Source organism: Urocitellus parryii, chromosome 2 (assembly GCF_045843805.1).
Source record: "Urocitellus parryii isolate mUroPar1 chromosome 2, mUroPar1.hap1, whole genome shotgun sequence".
Taxonomy (NCBI): domain Eukaryota; kingdom Metazoa; phylum Chordata; class Mammalia; order Rodentia; family Sciuridae; genus Urocitellus; species Urocitellus parryii.
In genome coordinates, this window is record NC_135532.1 from 12228179 (window position 1) to 12247994 (window position 19816).

General features: G+C 40.3%; 1 protein-coding gene across 1 annotated transcript in view; it reads left to right on the plus strand.

Moving 5' to 3' along the window:
• Slc15a1 (solute carrier family 15 member 1) overlaps positions 1 to 18720 on the plus strand; it is an 80068-nt gene extending 61348 nt beyond the window's left edge. Inside the window, exons 24-28 of the mRNA XM_077795335.1 lie at positions 15247 to 15354; positions 15456 to 15564; positions 16323 to 16466; positions 17535 to 17642; positions 18529 to 18720. Coding sequence (XP_077651461.1) covers positions 15247 to 15354; positions 15456 to 15564; positions 16323 to 16466; positions 17535 to 17642; positions 18529 to 18720 — 661 coding nt within the window. The remainder of the gene's footprint in view (positions 1 to 15246; positions 15355 to 15455; positions 15565 to 16322; positions 16467 to 17534; positions 17643 to 18528) is intronic.
• The last annotated feature ends 1096 nt before the right edge of the window (positions 18721 to 19816 follow it).

The following is a 19816-nucleotide window of genomic DNA, read 5'->3' on the forward strand; positions in this document are numbered from 1 at the left end:
CTAACTAGGAATAGGAGACAACTCTCTTACCCTTAAACAGGACACCTGCAAAAAACTCAAGTATGTCGCACTTCATAGTAGAAGTCTGACTACTCCCCCCAAGACCAGGAACAAGGGTGGTTGTCCACTCTCCCCTCCCATCCAACGTCCTTCTGGTTGCTAGAGCAGTGAGACAAGAAAAAGAAAGAAGTAAAAGCATCTAGATTGGAGAGGAAGAAGTAAAGCTATCACAGATGACTACTGTCTATAATAGAAAGACCTCAGAACTTGACCCAGAAAGTTCATAAAATCAATTCATGAGTTTAGGAATGGTCACAGGACATAAAGACAACAGCAGCAAAAATTTCCATTTCAAAATGAACAATTGGAAACTGAACTTTAAAACCATATCATTTATAATATGTCCCCTCAAAGTATGAAATGCGTAAGTATAAGTCTAACAAAACATGGACAGCATTTGAGTGCTCTGCCAAGCGACCAGCGTGGCTTCATTAAAGAAGGTTCCAGTCCTGAGAAACCGCTAGGGAGTTTTAAATTAAAGAGACAAGACTCTAATTACCTTTAAACCAGCTCCAGGATGGCTCCTCCGAGCTCCCGCCTCCAGCCACCTAATGCAGTGGTGAGGTTACTGAAGAGGAGAGAGAGAGAGAGAGAGAGAGAGAGAGAGAGAGAGAACACGAAAACGCTTGTCTTACCCCTCCTTTCCTCTTATATGACATTTTGTATAACCCTGAGGATCGCCTTCCATTTCCATGCAATTTCCCTTCTCACTCCCTTTCCCTCCCACCTCTCATCCCTGTTTAATGTAAATCTTCTTCTCAAGCTCTTCGTCCCTACCCTGTCCTTATTTACTCCCCTTATATCAAAGGAGTCATTTGGTATTTGTTTTTTAAAGATTGACTAGCTTCACTTAGCATAATCTGCTCTAATGCCATCCATTTCCCTCCAAATTCTATGGGAGTGAGCTTTTATTGGGGAACAAAAAATTCTGGGGAAAATCCCATCCAGTGAAGATTAAGGGGGGCAGCATCCTGAGGTCAGGGGCGACGATTGGGACTTCAGGGCAGTGGCCAGACACACCTCTGCACGGACAAGCCCTCGAACCTGGAGAAGGGTGGGGAAAGCTCTGACACAGCTGTGCCTAAGCGCCTCTCGCCCAGCCAGGGAGGTGACTCCAATCACATGCGAGGATGGCCTCCCCAGAGTGCTGAAACTACAGACTGCTTAACTCAAAGAAACCAGGAGCCGCAGAGTAAATGGAGAGAAACACCACATTCAAACTGGGAAGACTTAAGACAGTGAAGATGCCAGGTCTCCCCGAAGTGAGCTATGGGTGTGGTGTGAACCCTAACATGGCATTATTTATGTAAATATAAACAAAATGATTAAAAATTTATATGGAGGGCTGGGATATAGCTCAACTGGTAGAGTGCTTGCCTTGCAGGCACAAGGCTTGGGTTTGATCCCCAGCACACCACACACATGCACAAATATATATATAAATATGGAAAGCCAAAGGAATTAGAATAGCCAAAATAGTTTTCAAAAAGAATAAAGTTGCAGTGCTCTCATCACTACTAATTTTAAGACCACCTAAAGTTACAGAAGTCAAAACGAAACGTTATTGGCAAAGAAATAGACTAATGGATCAATGGAATAGCCCAGAAATAATATAATATATACACAGGTATAGCCAACTGCTGTTTGTCAGAAGCGCAAAGAAAGTCTTTCAACTGCTGGAACTGAAACAGTTGGACATTCATATGTTAAAAAAAAAAAATGAACTAAATCTCATGTCTTACATAAAATTCTTGTAGAGAAATTACATAGAAATTTTTATGCATTTTATATGCAAGTCAGCTCAAAATTGATTATGGATCCATATTAAAATGCCAAACTACAAAATTTATGTAAGAAACATTAAAAATCTTAGATATTAAACCAGAAGTGCAAATCCATAGAATAAAAATTTGATAAATTAGACTTCATTGAAACTAAAAATGTTCTGTAATCTAACTTTTTAAAAAGTTTTTGTGGGGCTGGGGTTGTGGCTCAGTGGTAGAGCGCTTGACTCTCATGTGCAAGACCCTGGGTAAATCCTCAGCACCACATAAAAATAAATAAGTGAAATAAAGAGATTGTATCCAACTACAATTAAAAAATAAATATTAAAAAAAGTTTTGGTGAAGCCCAATTTATTTATTTGTTTATTGTTAGAGCTCCATAGTTATACATAGTAGTTGGGTTCATCCCAACAAACTTATACATGCATGGAAATCTATTTTCAGTTCCTTTTTTTTTTTGATACTGAGGATTGAACCCAGAGGTTGGTTCACTTGGCATGATATGGTTTTAAAGTTTAGTTTCCAGTTGTTCATTTTGTAATGGAAATTTTTGTTGTTGTTGTCTTTATGTCCTGTGACCTTTCTAACCACTGAGGCACATCCCTGGACATTTTTTATATTTTACTTAGAGACAGGGTCTCATTGATTTGCTAAGTGCCTCGCCACAAGTTGCTGAGGCTGGCTTTGAACTCATGATCCTCCTGCCTTAGCCTCCCGAGCCACTGGGATTACAGGACTGCACCACTGCACTTGACCCCCGCTCAGCTCTGTTTCTGTTCTTGATTCCCTCTTCCTCCACCTCCCTTCCCTCCTCCCCCTCCCTTTCTCCTTCTTCTACTCTACTAGACTTCCTTTTGCTTCTCTAGTGATTTGTATTTGAGTGGTTCTAATGTTATCCTATCCTTTCCTCCCTCTTTCCTTTATTTTTCCACATATGAGAGAAAACTTTTGATCTTTGAGTTTCTGAGTTTGCCTTATTTCACTTAGCATGATATTCTCCATTTCCATCCATCAGCAAATGCCATAATTTTATTATTTTTATGTCTGAGTAAGCTCCATTTTATATATATATATATATGATATACATGTATGTATATATCATATATATATCTCACAGTTTCTTAACCTAGATGCTTGTCAATAGATAAATGGACTGAGTCCTTAATTAAGCTATTGTGAATTGTGCTGCTATAAACATTGATGTGCCATGTTGCTGTCATATGCTGATTTTAGATCTTTTGGGAAAATATCAAGGAGTGGGATAGCTGGGTCATACGGTGGTTCCATCCCAGGGTTTTTGAGGAATCTCCATACTGCTTTCCAAAGTGGTTGTGTTAGTTTGCAGTCCTACCAACAATGTCCAAGTGTATCTTTTCTTCCCCCACAGCCTCACCAGCATTTACTATTGTTTGTGGTTTTGATCCTTGCCATTCTGACTGGAGTGAGGTGAAACCCTAGTGTAGCTTTGTTTTGCATTTCCCTGATTGCTAGAGGTGTTGAACATTTCTTCATATATTTATTGACCATTTGTGTTTCTTTTTTTGAGAAGTTTCTCTCTAGTTATTTTGCCCATTTATTGATTGGGCTATTTGATTTTTTGGTATTAAGTTTTTTGAATTCTTTGTATAGTCTAGATGTTAATTCTCTATCAGAGGAGCAGCTGACCAAGATTTTTTTCCCATTCTATAGGCTCTCTCTTCACACTCTTAATCATTTCATTTGCTGTACAGAAGCTTTTTAATTTGATGGCATTCCGCTTATTGATTCTTAGTTTTATTTCTTGTGCTTTGAAGATCTTGTTAAGGAAGTCGATGCCAGCACCTATATGATAGAGTATTGACCTTATGTTTTCTTCTGACAATTGTAAGGTTTCTGTTCTAATTCCTAACTCTTTGATCCATTTCAATTTGAGTTTTGTGCAGGGTGAGATTCATGGGTCTAGTTTAATTTTTCTACATATAGCGATCCAGTTTCCCCAGCACCATTTGTTAAAAAGGCTGTCTTTTCTCCAAAATAGATTTTTAGCACCTTGTCAAATACCAGCAGGCTCTAAGTACGTGGATTTGTCTCTGTCTTCTCTTGTGCTCCATTGATCTTCATGTCCATTTTGATGTCAATACCACACTGTTTTTGTTACTAGAGCTCTACAGTATAATTTCAGATCAGGCGCTGTGATGCCTCCTGCTTTGCTTTTCTTGCTTAGTATTGCTTTGTCTATTCTGAGTCTCTCATTCTTCCAAATGAATTTAAGAGTTGTTTTTTTCTAATTCTGTGAAGAATGTCATTGGTATTTTGATGGGATTGCATTGAATCTGTGTATTTCTTTTGATAATAAGGCCATTTTGACAATATTGATTCTGCCTATCCAAGAACATGGTATGTCTTTCTATCTTTCTGTCTCAGGTCTTCTTCATTTTCTTTCTTTGGTGTTCTATAATTTTCATTGTAGAAGGTAATTCTGGTTGGATTAATTCCAAATTATTTAATTAATTTATTTATTTTTGAGGTTATCATGAATGGAATGCTTTTCCTGATTTCTTTCCCAGCTGAATCTCTGTTGGAGTACAGGAAGGCTATTGATTTATGGGTGTTGTATCCATCCTGCTAAACTCATGTATAAACTCTACAAGTCTTCTGGTTGAATTTTGGGGGTTTTCTAGATATAGGATCATATTGTCAACAGACAGAGATAGTTTAGTTTGACTTCTTTTCCTATTTGCATCCCTTTGATTTTCTCTTCCTGTCTTGATCCTGATTTTGGAGGAAATTCTCTTATTAGTTTTTCTCTATATAGTATGATGTTGGCTTTGATATATCATAACAGTCTTTGTGATGTTGAGGTAAGTCCCTTTGATCCCTAACATTTTACCAAAGGTCTTTTCTGCATCTATAGAGATGATCGTGTGACTTTTGTCCTTAATTCCTTTTATGTGCTGAATTACGTTTATTGATTTGCATACACTGAACCAGCCTTGCATCCCTGGAATGAAACCCACTTGATTGTGGTATACTATCATTTTGATGTATTTTTGAATGCAGTTTGCTGATATTTTATTAGGGATTTTTGCATCAATGTCCATGAGGGATATTGATCTGTAGTTCTCTTTCCTTGATTTGTCTTTGTCTTGTTTTAGTATCAGGGTTATACTGGCTCCATAAAATGTATTTGGGAGTGTTTCCTCCCAGCCAATTTCATAGAATAATCTAAGAAAGACTGGTGTTAGTTCTTCTGTAAAGGTCTGGTAGAACTCAGCTGAGAATCTGTCAGGTCTTGGGCTTTTCTTTTTTTTTTTGGAAGGCTTTTAATTACTGTTTTAATTTCATTACTTGATAATGGTCTGTTTGGGTTTTCTATATATTTTCTGATTCAATTTATGTAGGTCATGTGTGTCTGGAAATTTGCAATGTCTTCCATATTTTCTAGTTTACTGGAGTATAAATTTTCAAAATAGGTTCTGATAATCCTCTAGATTTCAAAAGGTTCTGTGGTGATATCTCCTTTTTCATCTCTGATCTTGCCTATTTGTGTCTTCTCACTCTTTCTTTTGGTTAGTTTGGCTAAGGGTTTGTAAATCCTATTTATCTTTTAAAGAACCAACTCTTCATTTCATTGATCCTGTATATTGTTTTATTATCCTCAATTTTATTGATTTCAGCTCTGATCTTAGTTGTTTCCTGTTTTCTACTGGTTTGGGTGTTTGTTCTTTTTCTAAAGCAATGAGGTGGAACATAAGCTTGCTTGTTTTGAATCTCTCTAATTTTATAACACCAGGGCTATAAATTTTCCTCTTTCAATTGCTATCACACTATCTCAGAGATTTTGATATGTTTACTCTGTTATTATTCATTTCTAAGAATTTCTTGATTTCTATTCCCATTTCTTCATTGATCCATACTTTATTTAAAAGAGCATTATTCAATCTCCATGTGTTTATGTGGTTTCTATTATTTCTAGCTTTATTCCACTACAATCTGATAGGATACATGGGATTATATAAAATTTTTTATATTTGCTAAGATTTGTTTTTTTGGCCTAGAATATTACCTATTTTGGGAAAAGTTCCATGCACAGCTAAGAAGAAGGTAGAGTCAGTTGTTTGGGGGTAAAATATTCTGTAGATGTTCATTAGGTTCACTTGATTTCTAGTGTTATTTAGGTTGGAGATATCTTCATTGATTTTATGTTTTGGTGACCTGTCTATTGGTGATAAGGGTGTGTTAAAATCACTCAGTATTATTATGTTGGGGACTATTGGATTTAATGTCATGGAGTATTTTTTTCCATGTAATTGGGTGCGTTGACATTTGGGGCATAAATGTTTACTATAGTTATATATTCTTGTTGGAGTTTTACCTCTACTAGTATATAATGACCTTCTTTGTCTCTTCTGATTAATTTTTGCTTCAAATCTGCTTCATTAGATATGAGAATAGCTACTCCTGCTTGTTTTTGTGGTCGGTATGCATGGGACTTTTTTTTCCATCCTTTTACCTTCAGCTAGTGCATGTCTTTACCTATAAGATAAGTCTCTTGTAAACAGCATATAGTTGGATCTTGGTTTTTTGGTTTTTGTGGGAGTTTTTTTGGTTTTTTTTTTTTTTTTTTTTTGGTACCAGGGATTAAACCCAGGGGCACTCCACCACTGAGCCACATCCCCAGCCCATTTTTTATTTTATTTAGAGACAGAATCTTGCTGAGTTGCTGCAGGCCTTGCTAAATTGCTGAGGCTGGCTTGAATGTAATAAGTTTACATTCTGTATACTCAAGATCACATAACCTGTCTTCAAGGCCTGGAGAAGCTGAGGTACTATTTTATATGTATGTATTTCTAGGAGCTCTGTTTGGTTTCTTTTTACTATTCTATTTCTTTATTAAAATGGTCTTTCACATCCTGTATATGCTGTCCTAATTTCTTCCTTAGACCTTCTTGTAGCTGATTAAGCACTTTTTTTTAAGTTGGACAACACTTCCAAAGTTGTATTTATTTTTGGACAAAGCAATTATTTTTAAATTGCTGACCTTACAGACACGAGAGTCCATAATCATGAAGGCCAAAACCACATCTCGGCTATAGCTAATAAGTGAAGGGCATTTATTCTGGAGAAGAGCAACTTGGTAGGAAGGTAGGAAGGTGAAAAGGAAGGAGGTGTCATGATACTGGCAGCAGCTCACATCCACTGGATATTCTCTACCAGTCTGTTTCACACCCTTAACACTTATTGAGTTATCAAAGCCTCACAATAATCTCATGAAATAAATTTCACTGTTATTCTCATTTTTTATTTTTTTTATTTATATATGACAGCGGAATGCAGTACAATTCTTATTAAACATATATAGTGCATAATTTTTCATATCTCTGGTTGTATATAAAAATGTATTCACATCAATTTGTGTCTTCATACGTGTACTTTGAATAAAAATGTCCATCACATTTCACCACCATTTATAACCCCATGCTCCCTCCCTTCCCCTCTAACCCCTCTGCCCTATCTAGAGTTCATCTATTCCTCCTATGCTCCCACTCCCTACCCCACTATGAATCAGCCTTTTTTTTTTTTTTAAAGAGAGACGGAGAGAGAGAGAGAGAATTTTTTAATGTTTTATTTTTTAGTTATCAGCAGACACAACATCTTTGTTTGTATGTGGATCGAACCCGGGCCGCACGCATGCCAGGCGAGTGCGCTACCGCTTGAGCCACATCCCCAGCCCCAGCCTTCTTATAACAGAGAAAATATTTGGCATTTGGTTTTTGGGGATTGGCTAACTTCACTTAGCATTATCTTCTCTAACTCCATCCATTTACCTGCAAATGTCATAGTTTTATTCTCTTTTATTGCTGAGTAATATTCCATTGTATATATATGCCACATTTTTTTATCCATTCATCTATTGAAGGGCATCTAGGTTGGTTCCACAGTTTAGCTATTGTGAATTGTGCTGCTATAAACATTGCTGTGACTGTGTCCTTGTAGTGTGCTGTTTTTTAGTCCTTTGGGTATAGAATGAGGAGTAGGATAGCTGGGTCAAATGGTGGTTCCATTTGAAGTTTTCCAAGAAATCTTCATACTGCTTATAATCAGTTTTTTATAGTCTTTCTCTGGGCTTTCTATCAGTGTGATCCTTTGTTGGGGGATTGTGAATTTTGGGGGAAATTTTTTTTTGCCTATTTTCTCATGTTTTTTGAGGTCTTGGACTTGCATGTTGATTAAGGTGGATTCCGTTACCTCTTTTTGGCACATGTCCTTCTGTGAGTAATTACCTTGTTTGTTCTGGAACTTCTCTCTGTTTTGTGTATGAGTATTTTCCAAGGGGTGGGAACTGAAGTTCCTTTCTGTTCCTCCTTGGATCCTGTTGTTGTTGGGGGCTTTTGTCCCCTTACTTCTGAGTTGGAGTGATGTCAGGGAATGCTCAGCTCAGCAGCAGCAGTCGCTAATCTGTGAACTTTTAGTGTCCATGTAGGTTCCCAAAGTCTTCTGAAGTGGAGTGAAATAAACAATAGAAACATCCATTGCAAACAATATATGGCATTAAAGTAAATACCCAGCTCCAAAGATGACATCTTCAACATTAATTATCACCAATAAACAGGAATGGCAGGTTCAGCAACTGTCAACAGTAAAAATAATAACCATAAACTAGATCTGGCTTTAAAGCAAACAGCAAGTGTCAACTCTATCATTCACAGCAGTAAAGTGTGTATCAGTCTTATTGGTGGGGGCAGGATGGGCTAGGGGTGTGGCTCAGTGGTAGAGTGCACCTGAATCAATCCCCAGTACCCCCCCCCCGGAAAAAAATAGTGGGAGTAGGAGTTATATAAGCCAATTAGTTCTGAAAGATGGTAAAAGATGGTAGGGGGAAATAAAATATGTTAGAAAGTTAGAAAAGCATTTATAATTTCAAAAAGTGAACAGAGAATGCAGAAGAGATGTGGCAGGTGATGTTTACATGAAAAGAGGGGGGATTAGAAGAAGCAAAGTATTGGGAAAGAAAACAATAGAATTTGGTCATTAGCAGGAGAAAATAAGAAAGAGAAACAAGAAAAATAAACAAATAAAAATAATACAAAACCAAACTAAAATACACAATCCAAAATTCCTGAACCCTCAAAAGACAATGCTAGGAAAAAAAAATTACCTTAAAAAATGCTAAGAATGAGGAGTCAGGATTGTGGCTCAGTGGTAGCAAGGCCTTGGGTTCTATCCTCAGCACCACATAAGAATAAATAAAATAAAGATATTGTGTCCAACTACAACTTAAAAATAAATATTTAAAAAATGCAAAGAATGAGAGAAAAAATAACAAGTGTATTTATATATGCTCCTGAACCAATCAGCACAGCAAGAACTCACGCACACGCATACACACACACACACTCACACGGAAAGAATAAAAAAAAAATCTTAATGAAGAATGAAGGAACCGTCTCCACTAAGGTAGCCAAAATAGTTCCCCAGTTTGGGTGGTCACTGTCTATGTCCAACAGTCTCCTTCCAATTCTTCTTGTGTTACATAATCATAGAGAGAGCAAGGGGTGGGGTGGTCACCCCTGCCTTTTTGTGTGTTGCTCTCTGAGCTGCCAGTAGCAGTGGCCTGGGATTGAAGCCGTTGGTAGAAGACAGCTTCCTTCTCACAGTGTGAGGTGGGCTGTGTTGGGCTGCACTGTCAGTCGGCCCAGCTGGGTGCGCTCCCAGGGTACTGTTTCTGCGGTGATCTGTGAGGAGAGGTCCAGAGGTGGCCCTGGAGTCTGTTGGTCCTCGGGGGCTTTGTTGGTTGGGGCCTTCTGTGGAAAGACTAGATTGACCCTAGGGCTACGCAGTACCCAATCTCTTCTGCAAGTCTGATTCTCTGGAGCCTCCCACCAAATCCAGTCATGGGGCAGGGCGTGCCAGTCCTCCGCTCACTGCTGCCAGGGAGCAGAGCCTTCCTGGGCCAAACCCTGAGGTCCCCTGACGGGTGAATGCTGTCTTGCACAGCTTTTGTTCTTTCCTGGAAGCCCTTGCTCTGTGTCCCTCTGAGGCGCGGTCCTCAGCGGCTATTCCACCATATACCAGGTGGGGACACATTCCTGCTTGGATTCTGTGTCCCTTTCTTGGGCTCTTGTCTTGCTGCAGCCTATGCTCAAATATGTCACCACCAGAAACTCCAAGGTGAAGTCAAGTCCCTGCTCACTGGAAGTGTCTTTCTCTTCTCATACTTGGCTCCTTGGTTGGATGCCATTTCCTCCCAGAGTTTTGGAGGCTGGCTTCTATGGCTTCTTACCTACTGGCACTTGCTCATACTGAAAAGAAAAAAAGAAAGAAAGAAAATTTGCACCTGCTGGTCCTTGTAATTGACTTAACTTCCCCTCCGGCTCTTGGTGCCTTCTTCCTCTTGGCGCTCCCACAATTCCCCGCAGTATTACCTCGCATGGGTATAATGTCATTCATCTACCAACACAAGTCCCTTTCAGTTCTTTGTTTATTCCTTCATTTTCTTTGTTCTCTTCTATTTGAATTTTCTAGGGCTGCCATGACAAACTCCCACGTGCTGGGTGGCTTATTCACACAGGAATTTGGGTTCTAGCCGTTCCTCTGGCTGGAAGTCCGAGGTGGTGGTGCCAGAAGGGTTGGGTGCTTGTGAGGCCTGCCTCCTTGGCCTGCAGAGGGCCGCCCTTGTGTCCTCATGTGTTCCTCCTTCTGTGCATACCTGTGTCCTGCTCTGCTGCTCCTGCAAGGACACCAGTCCTACTTGATTAAGGCCACCCTGTGACCTAATCTTATCTCTTTCAGGACCTTCTCCCTAAATACTCCCATTTTGAGGTACTGAGATCTCACACTCCAACATGGGAATTTGGGAGGGATACAGCTCAGAACACAACACCTTCTATCAGATCTCTGGAGCCGTCCTTCTGTCCTACCTACATGCACATACACATAGCGGCCCTCCTGGATCAGGAGGGAGATAAACTGATGACAGTCCCCTGGTGCTTTCCTGGGCTCTGTTTTTGATTCTGAGCCAGAAGCACCTCTGGGCTTTCATTTTTGCCTCAGACCATGGTTTTCCTTGCTTTGATTTCTTCAAAATCATCCTAATTTTGGAAACTTTGGAAAATTTAGATTGTGGTGTCCTTTCCTGATCTGGTACCATGCTATAAAAACTTATTTAAAAAAAATGTCTTTGATGAAATCTTGGAAATGAAGAGAGACACATGAGATCAGTAACACATTGAACCCACTATCACCTCCACCCATGTGGTAAAAGAGAAACCTTTTTCTATTAACCGAAAATATAAAATTCTTAATGGATCAAGGGTTTTATTATTTTAGTAATGCCCCAGAGACAACACATAAAAAGAAAAAACAACAGGAAGCTCTAGAAACCCAATGTGAGAAAATAACTGATAACTTCAAGAATTTCAGCAAGTCAGACTTCTGAGGAAAGTGAATTAAAGGAAGAACATATAAAAGTTTAAGCAAATATAATCCTTTTGATCACATGTTATCAGTAAGTTGAAAGACTTAATTGATTGCCTTAAATAGAAACTTTAAAATATAATAATACTTCTGGGCAAAACTAGTTGAGGGTTTGATATTGATCCTTCTCATGCATTGTTAACATTACCTATTGATACATATTATATACATCTGTTTTAGTCAGCTTTTTCGCTGCTGTGACTAAAAGACCTGACAAGAACAATCGCAGTGGAGGAAAAGTTTATTTGGGGGCTCAAGGTTTCAGAGGTCTCAATCCATAAATAGCAAGATCTTCTTCAGGGCTCAAGGGGAGATGTAAATCATGATCGAAGAGTGTGGTGGAGGGAAGTGGCTCACATGATGATCAGAAAGCAGAGAGAGACTCCACTTGCTAGATACAAAATATATCCCTCAAAGGCACAACCCCAAGGCCCACCTCCTCCAGCCATACCCTATCTGCCTTCAGTTAATCCATTAGGGGATTAATACACTGATTGGGTTAAGGCTCTCATAAACAATCATTTCTCCTCTAAACCTACTTCATTGTCTCACACTTGAGCTTTTAGGGGACACTTAATTTCTAAGCCATAACATTCCACCTCTCTCCCTGAAAAGCTCATGCTCATCTCACAATGCAAAATACATTCAGTCCATTTCCAAGAGTTCCCATCGTCTCAGTTGTTCAAGATTGCCCAAAAGTTCAAGTCCATCTCATCTCCTTTGAGACCCAGGGAAAATTTGCATCATGAGATCCTATAAAAACCAAAAGTGATTTCCAGGTATCCAACATATAAAGGTACAGAGTAAATATTTCCATTCACAAAAATAAGGGCACAGAAAGAAGGAAAAGGAACAAAACAAGACTGAAATCCACATGAACAAACAACTCCAGTAGCTTCACGTCCAGCATCTGGAGCACATGGCATTGTGAGGTTCTGTCCAAAGGGCTGGTGTCACTTTGCTCCTGTGGCCTTGTTGGTTGCAGCCCAAATGGCCTTTCTGTTGGCTGATCTCAGCTTGATTCCTTCAGCCTCGTCAGCAGACGTTCCATGGTACTGCCATTTCTTCATCTCAGGCATCTCCACTGCAATTCTGCTTCCCCCTCACATCTCTATGCATTGCCCTCTCAAGGGGTGCCCGCAGGGACTCCGAACCTGCTGCACTTTGCCTGTCCTTTCAGATCATCCTTTAAAATCTTGGTAGAAGTCTCCATGACCCCCTAACTCCAGCATCCTGCAATCCTGCAGAATCAGCACAAAATGGTTGCTGCCAAGGTCTACAGCCATCTTAACCAGTGGCCAAACCTCCAGGGACCACAGCTGCAGCAGCCTCTGAGTGCCTGGATGGGTGAACACATTGAAAGAGCTTCCTTGGCTCCCTCATGCAAAAAGAGTGTCCCACTGGTCTCATCTCGAGAGAATTTTTACTTGTACTTTCTTAAGTCTGAGATGGATGTGGTCTTGCCAATTCCTGAGATGCCCTCAAGCCGTTTTTCTTACTGTCTCTGGCAAAGTCTTTAGCATTTCTTTACTGACAGGAATTTCTTTTAAACTGTAACTTTCTTAACCCCAGTTTTACTCCCACCTTTCAAGTCCAAGTTTTTTAAATCTTTCTGTTTTGCTTTCTGCTCCTGCACAATAAATTTGGCTAAAAACCACCAGCAATGTCCATGACACCACCTGAATGCTGTACTCTCTAGAAATTTTTTCCACCAGTTAAGAATTCCATTGCTTTTTAAATCAGCCTCATAGGAAGTTTCAGGAAATAGGCAAAATTCAGGCAACTTATCAGCCAGAACATAACACAAATGTCCTCTAATCCAATTACCAATAGTAGCCTCCCTTTCCTCCAAACCCTCTTGATCCCTGTCTCTACTGTCCATGGTCCCATTGGCATTCTGGTCTTCTGAGCTCCCACCAGAATTGTCCATTAAGGTCCACTTACAGCATTTCCAGCTTGCAGTGCTAAACATCTCAAAATTCCTCCCCCAAATTCTATAAAGCTCCAAAAGCTTCTAAACCACATGGTCAGGTCAGTTATAGCAACAACCCCACCTCTCAGTACCAATTTCTGTTTTAGTCAGCTTTTTTGCTGCTGTGATTAAAAGACCTGACAAGAGCAATTTTAAAGGAGGAAAAGTTTACTTGGGGGCTCACAGTTTCAGAGGTCTCAGTCCATAGACCGCCAACTCCATTCTTCAGGGCTCCAGGTGAAACTGCACATCATGGCAGAAAAATGTGGTCGAGGGAAGTGGCAGAAAGAGAGACTCCACTCACCAGATATAAAATATAAAGACATGACCCCCTTCCCCCTTCCTCCAGCCACATCCTCCCTGCCTTCCATCACCACTCAGTTAATCCCACAGGGGATCAATTCACTTAACTTATGACTCTCACAACTCAATCATTTCTCCTCTAAACTCCCTTGCATTGTCTTACGCATGAGCTTTTGGAGACACCTAATATTTAAACCATACCAGTGTCCATAAACAATATGTTGTTGCTATATTTTTAAGCTTAATGTGATATAAAAGTTATATCCTGTGCATGTTATTCTATAATATTATAAAATGTAATATGAAATTATTTTAATATTTAGCCATATTGATGTATACATCTCTTATCCATTCACTTTTCCACTGTAGAATATTCCACTGTATGGATATGCCACAATTTATTTATTCACATTTACTTCTTACCTGTTTCTTTGTTTAAATGTAGGAAGTTTCTCTAGGCCGGTGATCTTTAAACTCTTGATCACTTTTAATAAACATATTTTGAGTATGAGACCACCACATATGAATATTATATCCTTTATAAATTACATATATAAACTACTGTATTGAATCCATATGTGTCACAAAGCTGATAAAACTTGGTTATGTATTTTAGGAATACAAAGTTTGAATTATTCTTTTTAGTACTTAGATGTACATCATTATTACTTTTTGTCCTCCAAATTGGATAATCTGCTATAAACCTTCACTCACCTATTTGTTGGGAAAAAAATGAGCTGATCTTATTTGGGCTCATTCCTAGCACCCACCTCATTCCTAGAGTGGTACAAGAATTTGGGGATCTTCTGTAGCCTGGAACATCTAAGGAAGTGATCTCTAATCACCTGTCCTTGCTGTTCACCACCTGTCTGGTCCCAGGAAGGCAGGCAACTCACCTGACTCCGCATGAAGCTGAGGCAGGGGAACTCGCTGAGGCTGGAAGACTCGGGGCAGCCCAGGCTCATCAGTTGTTCCACTCCTGCAGGGTGCTAACTGTCTCTCCAGAGCCACGTGGGAAATGTTTACTGGGTTGTCCCACTTCTTCCTCTCCAAACCTTGTGACCCTTCCTTGTCACAGCCAGCCTCCTAGCAGTTGAAATTAAAAGTCTCCTTCCCTGCCTCCAGAAGAAAACCTTTTGGAGGCTGTGTTCTAGGTACTGAGAAACTTCTGTTTGGGGTCCTTCACTTCTTTTTTTTTTAATTTTTTTTTTTAGTGTTGATGGACCTTTATATTTTTTTTATTTATTCATTTATATGTGGTGCTGAGAATCAAACCCAGTGCCTCGTGCATGCTGGATAAGCACTCTACCACTGAATAATCACACCCTCCTTCACTTCTTTAACACTTCTGAAGCAAGGAGCATAAAGCTCAGTCCCTATTTGGTGCCTCCTCAGTATCCCCAAATGTCCATAGACTAGTTAATACCTACAAAGTAATTAGAACAGTACCCGACTTATATTAATACAGTGTTAAATCAATTCTCTCCGGGTTGTTGGGCAAGCAGGGGCAACCTAGTGTGCTAAACTGTCTGTCTTTAGACTCCAGGGATTTTCTGAAAGCATCTTCAATTTCTTCAAAAAAGGGTCATGGACCAATATCAGGTGCGTGTCCTGTGAACTGTGGAAAATTGCTATCTGGTTCAGTTATGAGACCACGGTTTTCTGTTTCAGATTTGTAAATACTTTTAATGAAATGATCAGCATTACAATGGATGGGAGAGTTTTTGAAAATATCACCAGTCACAGTGCCAGCGAATATCAGTTTTTCCCTTCTGGCAAGTAAGTACTACTAGACACTTGGCTCCTGGTACAAGAGTGTCAAGTATTTTTTGAAGCTTTAATACCAAGAACATTAACAATGTTATTCTTTCTTTTCATAGAAAAACCATCATAGTGAACTCAACAGAGATTTCACAAAACTGTACACAAGATCTTGAATCTTCCAACCTTGAATTTGGTAGCGCTTATACATATGTGATCCAGAGGGAGGTTAGTGATTCATCGCATCGTCTTAGAAGTTCTACTCACTTGTGTTGATCTGACTCTTCACAGTGAGGACGTCCATTTCATGAGAGGAATAGTAGGATTTGTAGTGTAAATGGGCTTACAGTTATTTCTCTAATTAATTATTGACTTAAGACAACCATTAGAAGAGAATCCTCAGACTGAGTGACACTGATTACAAGTTCACATTGGCCAGTATCCATTGCTTACTTATAGACTCATTATTACTATTACTACTACGTTTTCCTGGGAATCAAACCCAGGGTCTCAAACATGCTAGGCAAGCTCTCTGCCACTGAGCTACATACCCAGCTCTTTTTATTTTTTTTTCATTTTGAGACAGTCTTGCTATATTGCCCAGGCTGGCCTTGAACTCACGATCCTCCTGCTTTAGCCTCTAGAGTAGCTGAATTACAGACAAGAGCCACCACACCCAGCTCCTTACAGACTATTTAACATGGACTTGAGAAATGTGCAGTTCAAAGGGATGGCCGTGTTTTAAACAAACCTGGTTTCTAATCTCCTGTCTTATTTAAAAGGAAAATGCTAGTGAACATATTTTCCATTTCCACACAAACATAACAGGCAATGCTTCACTTGCACATTTAAGACACGTACTTACTCATAATTCGCTTGACTGAATCCCCTAGAAGGTCGAGCCCAGTTTGCCTGTGGGAACAACTGTCATTCTAGAAGCTACCTGACTTCAGTTTCAGCTTCCTGCTTTTGCCTTCGTGGTTTAGGGTAATGGCTGCCCCAAACTGGAGGAGTTTGAAGACATTCCACCCAACACAGTTAACATGGCTCTGCAAATCCCGCAGTATTTTCTTCTCACCTGTGGCGAGGTGGTCTTCTCCATTACAGGATTGGAATTCTCATATTCACAGGTTTCTTGTTCATTGTCTTTACCACCCCTCCCATCTCCACCCCTAGATTCATAAAATGCTGCAGGAACTTAATTTAAATCTGGAATAGCTGTATGTTTGTAGTTTTTAAAAATTCTAGAAAGCATTATGATGTTTTCCCCAGACCAAGGTCTTTGGGGTTGACAGGATCACTGAGTAAGGACACCACGCTGTTAGCTTTTGAGCGTGTGTCCATTGTGTGTCTGAATTCCTGTGGTCACCCTAGAAGTTACGAGTCTTATGTAGGAAAAAACGACATTCATGACTGCTACCAGGACCATGGTGGCAGATTCTACAATTTGAAATAAGCTGATGCTACTAACTATTCATGAAAGTGTTCATTTACAGTTCTGTGTCCTCATCATACTTTAGATTTATTTGAGATCTCTTTGTGGCTACCAGTGAAAACATCAAATAAGACCTAGCTTTAAGAAGTTTTAAATATTGCTTTTAAGCACAGCAGCCAAATGAGGCAAATTTTGTTGATATGCACATCAGAGCTTAGTGTCCCAGACTATTTTAAAACTGCACTTACAGCCAGTGTAACCCACAATTTCTAGTGCCTTCTATGTTTGTAGTAAAGATGGTAACTGTGAGCTGGATAATGCCTTTCTGTGATGACCTCACAGTCTAACAGAGGGGGTGACCATAACATAGGTGATGAGACTTGGGAGATAGGTTTTGGTGACGTGGCCAAGAAGCCGCAAAGAGCACGCTTATATCCCAGAGAGCAGCCTCCATTTGTGGGGAGGGGTGCGCTGGGTGGCTTGGTCTGGAAACTGTCCTGCAGAGGTTGAGTCAGTTCACCTGGAGCTCTGCTCCTTTCACCAAGAGGAGCTCAGTGTGCGGGGAGGAGAGGGAAGCCCGGGGATTCTTTGTGCTCCTGCAGCGGGGAGGCGGGGTGCCTGGTTACCCGTTTCATGTTAAATGAAGCGAGCTGGCCTCCAATATGCACTTAGGGCAGTAGACCGCCCATGGAGGAAGTCAGTGAGCCGGGTTCTGCTCCGAGGCTGACATCCAGTTGAGACTCTCTTTCCTTTGTCTCCCCAGGCTCCTTCCAACATGAAGTCGGTGCTCCAAGCCGGATGGCTGTTGACGGTGGCTTTCGGCAACATCATTGTGCTTATTGTGGCAGGGGCAGGCCACTTCAGCGAGCAGGTATGGGACGGGAAAGGAAAGAGGATGTACCTCTGCCTAATCTTTTAGTGGTCGTCACCAAGACCCTTCCCAGCCACCTCTAAGTACGTGGTCACTGGGTTGGTGGCTGGATAAAATGGCCAGACTGACCAGTTAGGGTTGCTATCAATGGCCTTCTGGCAAAGTGTGTACTGATTCTTATTTTCACCTGGTGCCACACTTTGGAAGTTGACAACCGAAATAACCAGGTTGAGTCAAACCACCTTAGTGGGGTTTACTTGGAAACTAACTTTCCAAGCCTCAGTTAATACCGCTCAATAGCCCTAAACTAGACCTATTATCTAGAAATGTTTCTAATACCTGAAGTTAAAGCCATCTTTGAGTGGTTGATTTTTTTCAGCTAAAATAAAATGAGGGCTTTCTGGACACTGCAACACTGTCTTCAGCACTGGGGCATCACAGCTGTCTCTTCCCACTGTCCTCCCATCGGGGTGGATGGGAGGGCTCGCAAGCACAGGGTGCACCCAGGAAGAACACAGGGTGTCACCTTGGTAAAGCTCAGCACATCCTTTTCCCCATAAGGGTGCTGCTTGCTGTTCTCTTGGTCCACATCCTTCCAGCACCAGCCATGTATCTTAAGGCCTGAGTATTTTAGAAATTTTCTTTCATCTTTCCAAAATCCTGTGTTTCTGCACCTCCATGCTGTTAGAAAAATGTTGTCAGTCACTTAGGCATTCAAGAAAAGCTGGCCAATCTGAATCTGTATTGGTTCCTACCAACTTCCCATAACAACTTAATCCATAGCAACTTCTACGTAGACATAGCAAGAAAATGTTCGCACCATATGCACGTGAATATGACTTGTTTTGTTTGGTTTTGTCTTGCTGCAACTCTGATTCCTTCGCAGTGGGCCGAGTACATTCTGTTTGCTGCGCTGCTTCTGGTCGTCTGTGTGATATTTGCCATCATGGCTAGATTCTACACCTACATCAATCCAGCAGAGGTCGAGGCTCAGTTTGATGAGGATGAAAAGAAAAAGGGTGCAGAAAAGAATGACCTGTACCCCACACTGGGGCCTGTCTCACAGACACAGATATGAAGATCAGGAAGCAAGCCGAGGATGGACCCAGCCCAGCCTGCGCCCTGGCCTCTGTCCCCAGGGCAGGACACTCCTTTGGATAGCCCTTGGTGGGGAAGACTTCAGAATTGTGAACTGAACCAAGAAAGCTATTTTCTAAGCAGCCAGCAATGGATCTAAAACTCTAAAAGAAGTCTTTGTTTAAAGTCTTATTTAAAACACACCTTTTTTTTTTTTTTTTTTTTTTAACTCGGAGAGCACACATTGCATTTATCTCTTCTCCTGACAGGTGAATGTAGTTTGCACTAACAATTTTGAAAGAGTGACAGAGTTCCATTGTTTTTTTCCAACACTCTTACAAAAACAATGTTAACTGAGACCAATTTTTGGCCAATGCCAAAAGTGAATTCACAGGTTTCATAATGGTGTAGAGTTAGCACCAGCTGGTATTAACTGATAACTTTACCTTTTGGATTTTAGTTTAGTTTTTCCAGTCCCTACCTCTTTTTAAATTGTGTATAACTCAAAAGACCACTCAAGTGAAGGCCAGTAATGATTTTTTAAGTTTTTATGGTATGAAATAGATTCCTGTCTTTAGGTAGGGCAACTGTTTAACAGGCTAATTATAAAAGCAATGGATGTCCACTAAAATTTCACCAGAAGTTGATAAAAGCATTAACAAGAACCATGCCCACATGGGATAAACCCCAGGGACATGAAACATCAAGGTTTATTTCTTCATTGTCCTATTTTTCCCAGGGGGAAATTCTGTATCTTTTTATGTGCGTGTATGTATAGATCTCATAGTGATTTTCTGCTCGAAGTAAAAATTCTTCCAAAAAATTTGTTAACATTAAAATCTAATTCATACTACAGATGCTGGTCATTTAATCATCCCGGATATCAGACTAAGAACGATTTCACTTTGGCATTCCTATAACAAACAAGGGACAGCCCCTGAACAAACTTGAACACACCCCTGAAGACTGAAACGGGCTCCCAGATTAGGAGGAACAGTCTATGTTTGACCTCAAGATGCTTCATACACAGGCTCATTGGGCACCATGGAGGCTGCACAGAAGGGGAGGCTCAAAGGCCAGAGTGAGAAATGCAGATG